Below are 9,721 nucleotides of genomic sequence, written 5' to 3'. Positions count from 1 at the left end.
AGTCATCTGGAACTTCATCTGACTGCCATGAGCCCTCAAATACTATGGACAGTGGCCAAGCAACTTCATTTGCCAGCTCCTTCAGGACCCGTGGATGGATTTCATAAGGTCTCATGGACTTGTGCACGTTCAGGTTCTTAAGGTGGTCTCAACCTCATCCTCTCCTAAAAATGCTTAATCTTAAACACTTGTCCCTCCTCTGCAACCACCTCCTGCATTTTTATTATCCACTTGAAGTGGAATTCTTCACCTCAAATGTAGTAAACCTACTATCAAGTTAGTTCTTTGTAACACCTTTCTGTTAAAGCCTTTAAATTGTGAATGGACACAATTCTAACAAGAAGCTATTGAGTTTGCATGACATTACAAAAGAATAAGGCTCCCTAATGGCACCTGAAGAGGTGCACCACACATGCTAGCTGCCAGGTAGCAGTGCAGACAGTGGCCAGCTCCGCAAACTAAACTGCTATATTGCTTCCGCCAGCTCCCTTTAGACATCCTCACCTATATAAGTAGTTTGATGCTACTTCAGTGACAACAGAAGCACAGCCTTCAGTTTATCAGCAGCTTCAGCCATGTTTGCTCAAACCACATCTACAGTTCTAGGAGAAGTCTGGTTTTCTGTACCATCTCTGCTTTACAACTTTTACAAGAGCTGAACAAGATGCCTGACATACATCGAAGTGGATAGCTGTATTTCTCAAGCCTCCATGTTTCATCTGAAAAATACCCATGGGCATATCATTTATCGGATGCTTGTTTTCTAAAATTGCTGCAACACATGAAAGCTTCATGCTCAGGAGGCAGCACCTGTGGTTTCAAGTCAAACTACACATCGTAACCATGGCATTTCCACAGTTTCCCCTTCTGAGTTGCCTGGGACTGCTCTACCATCACTCTTACACAAGCAAATCATCTTCCTTCAGCATCTCTTAGAGCTGAGCTACAAAAAAAGCGAGAAACATAAAACAGTTCTGTAAAGTTCAGTGGACTTCTGAAGTTCATGGCTTTCAGAATGCAAATATTCCCATCTTGTGCAAAATAACACTTTGCCATATGCAAACAGTCATAAGCAGATCTCAGCCTAATACAAGTACTGACTGAGGCATTTTTACCTGCATAGCTACACACTTCAGCTACATACTTTCATTATACACTAACATATACCAAGTTAGTGTTTGGGATTCCCAGGGTGTAAGTAAGTAAATGCTTGTAAATTAATGGAGTGTACTTTCTACTAACTACAGAATGACAAGTTGCAGAAAAGACACTGTTTCAGGTGCTGTTCAAATATGCATATTCTGCCTGAAGAAGTGGTCTCTTCTCTTTAGAGCACTGTTGGTAAATACACAAATTTGCTGCCCAGGAAGACCATTGATATCTGTTTTCTAAGCTTTTGAGGGCTGACTCACTGCCTCCATAAGAGGCACATCAACTCAAATGTACTGGGTTATTGTAACAGTGACTAACATCACGTGTGCAATTGAACATTAACAGTATATTCCACCAGGATACTGCTTTCCTGCCAGTTTTAGTACAGAAACCCAGCATAATTCTGCACATAGTAAAAACATCAAGGCACAAAACTGTCCCAGAGAAGGATTCTCAAAGAAACTTTCTGATTTTTCTTTACAAAGGAGCATCTGGAGAAACCGGCTGCCACAATAGTCAACCGGTTTGATAAATGATAAATCTAAGGATAATTTGGGTTTCATGAACGCACATGGTACACAATTCTCTGTTTAAAGAAATTCCACTTGACCATGACATGGGGCATGGTCACCCTCAATATTATGTTCAGATTATTATTGCTTTGCACTAAAGGTGAGATGATTTGCTGTCTCTACTGTTAAACATAAACATCAACTTTTCTTTGATGAAATATATATGGGCAAAGTTACCCAGAGATAAGCCCTTCTTCAGGTACTTCCATTGTCTTCAGCTTCTAAGGGGTTTTGGGCAATTATGCAAATCATTATGCATTTATGCAGTATCCTTTATCCCAGACTAGAACCTCTTCTGACTGGGTGCTGCAGTTAAGTTCTCCTGTCCTACTCATGCTGGATTAGAAGCCCAACCTAGGAGACAGAGATGCCATATCCTATCTGGCAAACAAACAACCAACAACACAGCCCAAAGGAAAAACACCACAACACCATCCTACACAGCTACCAACTCCATACAACCTGTTGTCCAGGTGTACTGCTTTCCACTTAAGACTCGAACACCTGCTCTAAATATTCTCTTTAGTCCTCCTCCTTCAATTCTCTTCCCAGGACAGGACATGCTATTCAAGAAAACAGACTGAAAAATGACCAAAAGCAAGTAGAATTTCAACAGAGCAAACAGCAAAATCTCACTAAGCTATCTGATGAACAGATCAGTTCACATGTATATTTTCTACAGAAGGCACTTCTACACATCCAGGTAATTAAGTGCCATGATTACACGTACATAATGAAGAATTAGTTTTTCACCCCTCCCCATCAATAGAAAGTAAATACTTCCTCAGAGGAAGTATGCAGAAGTCTAATGTTCCTCTTTAGCTCCATCTCCTAAAAAAAAAAAAAAAAAAAATAACTTAGTCATTCCCAAACAAGTGTCAGACCCATTCATTCTGAAAGAGCACATCTGCAACCTTTAGAGCCTGCAAATCCAAATATATAAATGGGCTACAGCAAAGAGACAAAAATACTACAATGGCTTCAGCTTGGATCAACAAAACCATTAAGATATGACTGCTTGCTTTTTAAAGCAGACCCTACCCTATTTTGTCTTCCTTAAGTCAGGAAATAGAAATTGCTCTCACCCAATTATACAACCCCTTTAGAGACACAGAATTCTGTATTCTCACTCAAAGACAACAATATCATGCCTTTGCATTTGGCTGGAAAAAAAATTGGCACCCATTTCAGTATGCAGACTAGCAAGACCCAAGACCTTGGAAAGGATTCCACTGGGAGAGGAGCACTCCCTGCTGCCCCAGGGACAGGGCTTATGATGGATTTGAGCCGGGTTCCTGGAATGCAAGCCTGTAAAGGCATCTCTAACAATCCCCTTCTTCTATTTCTGCAAGTCACGCACTTGTACTATCACACACAGGAAACAAACAACCATGGGTACTGAAGAAGAGCTCCCCACACCTACAGTCTCAGATGAGTTCTGAGCAGGTACAATAGTTTCAGTTCACTTTTACTTCTATAGGCAACAAAGAGGCTCATGAACTCAAAGAGTTCAAGTGGCTTCAGGCTTAACCAAAAAGATCTCTCAGCCAGGAACTACCTGGGGCATCCAGACAGACTCCTACACACTAGGAGGCAAGCCCAGAGAAAAGTCAGATGGAGCAGAACTCACAGGAAGTAACGCTGAGAAATAGTTCTGGGAGTCCAGGTTTGCATCCAGCTGCTGCAGTGGGAACTCCAGGATCACTTTACTGAGCACCTGCATCATCTCTTTCAGGCCAATGTTATATGCATACCTGCAGTGAAGAAGGCAAAACTCCTCAACATTTCATACTATCTGATCTCTGCAGACCTTGTCTCTTCACAGAGATAAAGCAGAAGGTTTAATTTTCATCTTCCAGACTTGTTTTTTGTTTGTTTGTTTGGGTTTCCAAATATTCAGGCAATAAAACCACCTTGGGCTGCATCAGGCCCTGCAGAAGGCCACAAATCCTGAAAATCTGCTATCACAGTGGAACAAGCTGCTGCATGGACAGCACCCTCACATTTACGAGTGCTGAAGGAATATTGTTGCACAAGAGAAGAGAAACAGGTTTGTATTTGAGAAATAGTAGGTAAAAGGCACTCTGATTACGTGTTCTAGACTTGCTCCTGTAAAAACAGAGTGGACAAGCCATACCACAGCACAGCCCCAGCTGCAGGCAGCTGGTTGAATGTTGCAATGCACAGAGCATGAGCCTCTGCATGAACTTATAGGCAGTCTGTGCCAAGAACTGGCTTGCTCTTTTCAGTCCACAGTTACTTAATAGCAATCCAATCTCTCACTGCAGAATTGGGGCAGGAAGAGTCTAACCACTAAGGATGCTTTAGATGCAGCTGGCGCTTTCCATCAATTCCTGTCAGCATTCAGTCATGATCTCTAATCTGCATTTCCCATGCTCTATGCTGATGAAACTGATGTTTAACAATCATATATGGATATTCACATGGTTTCTCCTCTTTTTTCTAGATCCACTGTTAAACTCAACTGTTCAGCATAAGGGACAGCATCCCTAAGGAAATACTCACTTGAGGGAGTTGATTTCCAGGACCAGGTTGTCACAGGAAATGTTTTCTTCTTCACCCCTCTGTAACGTACCCAGAACCTCATTCTGGAAAACTAATGAAAGAAAGGACAGGCAGTTAGATATGAGAGGGAAAAGCAGATTCTTCAAACTGTTCATTACTGAAGAAACTATGCCCTTAAAGGAAGCATTCTGACACAAATGTCTATTTGTTCTCTATAACCTAGCACAAACCCACACCAACTCTACTTATAAACAGTTGAATATAATTCACATAGAGACAACCTACTAGGTATCATTGATCCATCCACAGAAACCACTGCAAAGCTATTTACCTCTGCAACGTTTTAGAGCAGAGTTTCTATTATACTTTCACAATCTAGCTTTTCCTATTCAGAAAAACTTCATCTTCCCCTAAAGATGTAAATTCAAACCTAAAATTTATTGGTTTAATTTCCTTTGGGGAGATCCTTTAACATGAAAAGGGCATTTAGTCCCAGTTTGGCTTGAGCTCCTCTCAAATCCAGGTAAACGTAACAAAACAGAAAACCAAAACATATCTGCCAAAAGAGGCAGCTCCTATGAGGACATTTAATTCTCCAGCATGATTACAGCACTGAGCTGTCCACACAGGGAAACTCTGCTGGACCTTCACACAACTTCTGAGTTTAGGCAATGACACTGCCGTTTAAACAGATCACTCAGGGAGGTCACTTTTGTGAAGGCCCAGTGATCAGGAGTGAGAAGGATGGCGGCTCTTTGTCTAGCTTCTCATCCTTGTCTACCTTGGGTTAACACACAGCAATACAGGGAAAATTAGAAAAAAAAAAAAAAAGGTAGAAAATGCAGGAAGTGAGATCAGGAAAGAAACGTATTATAGATAGTTATCCACAAGTTTTCCCATATAGCTAAGAAAGCAGCACGAATTTCACTCTCACTGCATTATCTGCAAGCTCACCATACTTCTTAAGAGCCCATCTCTCACCTTTGATGTCATCTAGCTGAGGGGATGCTGCCCGACTGTCCAGCTCCTCAGAGCCCATGCTCAGGTCACTGTCTGATTCACTCTCTTCCTCTGAATGCAGAGCTGGGCCTGATGAAGGAGAGAAGATGCAGCACTCAACACTCAAAAGCTGCAGCTGTCATATGCATAAGAAACCAGGTGTTTTAGGGACATCCCAACCAAGTCAGCAACTATCTGTCCTTGCAAGGAAGCTTCTAGTTATAGGTCCACGTGATTACATTTGCTGCAGAGGGAATGCTACAGCAGCCACCAGGATAATAGGACTTTTAAGAGTATGCAGGCAGACAACAAAGCACAGGGACAGAAGCAAATGCATTCTGAGCAGGCTGCTGACTCATGATGGAGCAATGTCAGCAGACGCTGTCACTGGCAGGAAGAAAGCCAGCAGTACCCAGAATAGCCAAAGCATATTCCCCTCTAAGGGAGGGTACCACATAGCGCACCATTCACAGCACAGACAGCTCTGTGTGTCAGTGTATAATAAACAACTTCCACAGAGCATAGGAAGAGAGAGAATCTGGTCCACCATCTGCTTTCACCTCTCACCTTGCCTCCAAGCACATGTGATATCTGGAGCCAGACTGCTTCACAAAGCCCAGGTCTTACTCTAGACAAAGTTACCAGCATTCCACTCAGCCAGTTTCCCTGACACAGGTTTGTCTGCCCATCCTCAGGTGACCATACCACACTTTTCCTCACCCCATAGGCTTTGCCTCTGCTCTTCTTCATCCTCTTCATTCTTGCCATCCGCTTTCCAGAGATAGCCTCTGCCCTCTGAGCCTACATCCTTTTTATTGTAACCTGAAAAAGAAACAGATTAAGAGGTAGATGTACCAGATCTGCTTACAGGCAAACCTGAAATAGTCTGGTATAACTTGCACATTACTGCCCCTTAAATATCCTTCATCAGGAAGGAGCTCTGATTCCTGCAGATGCAAACGGATTTCAGCTTTTATCTTCTCACTTGCCTTGACAAGTGACTGACTTACTCCTCCCTACAGCAGCAGCATTGAGCTGACCATGTTTAGATCCCTTGAGAAATCCAGACTGGTAGAAACAGTATTTCACAAGGACAAAGTCCTTGGACATGGTCCAGGTACAAGGACATAGATCTTGCAACCTGCCTTGAACTGAACGTCTCTTCCAACTTCATCTTCCATCTCTTCCAGCTTATTATCTCCTACAAAGCTCCTACTCTTAAAAAAAAAAAAAAAACAACAAAACAAAACCCCTAAAACAAACACGGAAAACAGGTGAGTCTCCGAAGACTTTACTACTGCAGTATTGAGGTACATCTCATTGTCCAATTTGAGCTGAATATCCTTACTTGCCCTACTGAAAACACACATGGTCCAAGCTGTATGCAGCACAAAGCTCCAGCCTCGCACTGCAGAGTCTAGAATGGGGGAGGGAAAGACCCCAAAAGATCATAGAAGGCAAAGCCCTCTGCGCAGCCTGAGTGCATGGAGCTAGAGATTCTCATACCTTTCAGCTTCACTTTGCTTTCCTCCTTGTTAACACCAGAATCATCACTGAACTGGTCATCATCCTCTTCCTCCTCATCTGGTGGGTGCAGAGAGATCACTGTGCCCTCAGAAAGAGTGATGCCAGGACCTACTACTACCTGCAAATACATGTAACATATTTTAATGAAGAAATATGCTGATTGCCCCCTCGTACCTCCACCAGCAGGGACAACAGCTGCTCCAGACAAGCTGTATACTAATGAGAATAACTGAAGACATCAGTACTGCTAAATCACATACCATACTACCCTAGCCAAACTAAAGGGATGAAAAAGGTGGGAGCAGTATCATATCCCCCTCTATGGAAAAAGGCCTGTAGCAGCCCTGTATTCTGGTATGGTCTAGTGTAAGTCCCGTAACCTGCCGAGAAAGGCGGAAAGCAGAACAGACATAAACAGAGCTCACCTGAGAAGAGAGGACACAGTGAGGCTTTAGCTTTACTTTCTCCTTCACTTCAGCTTCATCACAGATAACAGAATGGCAGATCTCCACGTTATCTGCTATGTGTACTCTGTCCCAGAGAAAAGCTCCATCCAAAGTAACTTTATCACCTGTTATACATCACCAAGCACAAATATGTTGAGCAAGGCGGTTGCTGCTCTTCCACACTGCTGAGTCCACTAGAATGTATCTTAACTGAAACCCAAAGTCCTTGATATGCAATGGACATTACATGGAAGGTGAAAATTTGTCTTAGGGGCTTATGACCACTACTTATCCAAAGCTAAAAGATTTGTTTGTTCTTTACAAAGACTTCAGTTTACAGTAACAACTGACATCTTGGTTTTGCCCAAATACAGCTAATCCACAAAAAAATTCCAGCCAAAACTCGGAAGAAGTACGAGACAGCTCACAAAACCAGGGACAGATGTCCCTCATTTGTAGGATATCGGTAGGTGAAAACTCCAGATCAGTAAAGGCTATGCATTCTCTACAGCTGAAACAACTTGTCTGCATGAAGTGCCTTCCACCTTTCAGCATCATTATGGTACTCTGACAACTTTAACCTATTTCCTCTGCTGCAAAACCAAGTTCTTCTCCTTTCTTCCCATTAGAACTCAATCAGTAGCCACCTATCATCCTCTCTGAGACAAATGCACTTTAAAAACTAAATCGCAAAAAACTCTGCCCTTTCCTGGCAAGGCTTCATATCCCCCATTGTTGTACTCACCTATCCTACAGTTCTGCCCAATAACGCTGTTCGTTATGGAGCAGTTGCTGCCAATGACTGTTCCCTGCCCAATGAGTACATTCTCTTTCAACACGCTGCCATGGCCAAGGCTAACATCAACTCCTCGGTAAATGTTGTGTTTAGAATGGGTATAACTCTGATTCTTGTCATCGGTGAAGTTCATCTCTGGAGTCAAAGGATAAACCCAGCGCCGGATGATGTCAGAGCACACAGCTTCATACATCAGCAAGTTGCATATATGGGCACCGTACTCTTCTGTCGTTACATGCATATGGATCTGGTTCCCCAGGACCTGGGAGACAGGCAGAAGCATGTCATAAGATTCTCTAACACAAGGTAATAGGATCAGCCTTGTAACAATCCTCTCCTTACCTCTTCATTCACCAACAGACCACGCACAAAGTCATCCCGTGTCTGGTAGTCAAAATTGTCTGTAAACAGCTCAGCCACCTGTCAGGAATAAAATATAAGGAAATAATATACTTAGCAGAAAACATTGCCAGGGAAGCCAGATAATTAATGGCTATTCAGTGGTTCTCAGAGAGTCGAGTTATACAGTATAGGAAAGTGATGCTCTTGCCTTTAATAAAGCTTTGATTCCTTCTGCTAGTAGTGTTGACCTTCCCATCTCCTTCTCTTAATGGAGACTATGGACAGACTCTGGTTTACATAAGGGGCAAAACACTGCATTTTCAAGCAATCTGCCCAGCCTCACTTTGCAGTTTCACTCCCAAAGGAAGGCTGCAGACCAGCTTTTTCAGACGTGGAAGAGACATTAGCAAGCCTACGCTGGAATAACCCTGAATGTTACCAGCTTGCAAATAGTGACACTTTTCTACAGCACAGCCATCACCTCTGCTCCACAGATGTTACTATACTCAAAGTGAAATCATGTATTTTCCAGAATAGCTTCATCCTGTGCCAAATCAGCCAGTCTACTGATGCATTCACTGCCTAGTTCTGCCTGGGCTTGAGCTGTGGATGCCAATACAGACTGGGCACCCAGACAGCCTGCAGAGCAATGCTACATGATCACTCAGGCTCTCCGTTCAGTCACTGAGCACAGCTGGGAGTTTTGGTTTCCAAACCTATTACCCTCATGCCACATGCACCCCCTGCGCACCAGTAGGACAAAGGGAGCAATTCATTGAATTGATTGAATTTTGGACCCTCAGATGGGCAGATCTCACCTGTGGAGAGCAGATGCTGATATGACAATCCAGCAAGTCATGGCGCACCTCAACATTCTCAATAGAGTTCTGGAACAGACTCTGAAAGAGGAAAAAATTCAGATGATCCACATGCCTCATGCAATACTGAACCCCAAAAGCCTGCTATAAGCCAGAGCAGTACTGACTGAATTCTGAACTATCTGAAGTTCTGAAGATCAGAAATCTATACTGAGACATTAGCTCAGCAGGCACAGCCTGGTCGTACACAGAGCTGTGTGCCAGCCAGCAGTCTGCCCTTGTCCTTACACAGTGCAGTATTCCAAGAAACAGCTTGTACTTCAAACAATTATTTTTCCTCCAGGAGGCTCCTGGCAATATTCATAGCTTCCATACCCACTGTGCATTTTTAGAGCTGTGGGTTGCTTTTCTCTCATTGATGGTTTTTATTTGTCTCGAGTTTTTTCCTTTTTGGTTTCCTACAGTGATTAATGCTTTCGTACAAAAGTAAAAAATAATCTGATTACTGATTTGGGCATGTGTCGTGGTTCAAACCCAGCCGGC

General features: G+C 43.0%; 1 protein-coding gene across 1 annotated transcript; it reads right to left on the bottom strand.

The window, feature by feature from the left end:
• Positions 1–3,354: 3,354 nt before the first annotated feature.
• On the bottom strand, positions 3,355–9,259 carry EIF2B5 (eukaryotic translation initiation factor 2B, subunit 5 epsilon, 82kDa; the record flags this gene model as incomplete). Its single annotated transcript, XM_010015010.1, has 9 exons — positions 3,355–3,478; positions 4,251–4,341; positions 5,232–5,339; positions 5,970–6,071; positions 6,756–6,894; positions 7,202–7,347; positions 7,968–8,280; positions 8,361–8,438; positions 9,179–9,259. Coding segments are annotated over 9 exons (1,182 nt in total), but the record flags the coding sequence as incomplete, so codon positions are not given.
• Between the last annotated feature and the right edge of the window lie 462 nt (positions 9,260–9,721).

Source organism: Nestor notabilis, unplaced genomic scaffold, assembly GCF_000696875.1.
Source record: "Nestor notabilis isolate BGI_N333 unplaced genomic scaffold, ASM69687v1 Scaffold36605, whole genome shotgun sequence".
Taxonomy (NCBI): domain Eukaryota; kingdom Metazoa; phylum Chordata; class Aves; order Psittaciformes; family Psittacidae; genus Nestor; species Nestor notabilis.
The sequence above is the reverse complement of the archived record's forward strand: the minus strand, read 5'-3'. Positions and strand labels throughout refer to the sequence as shown.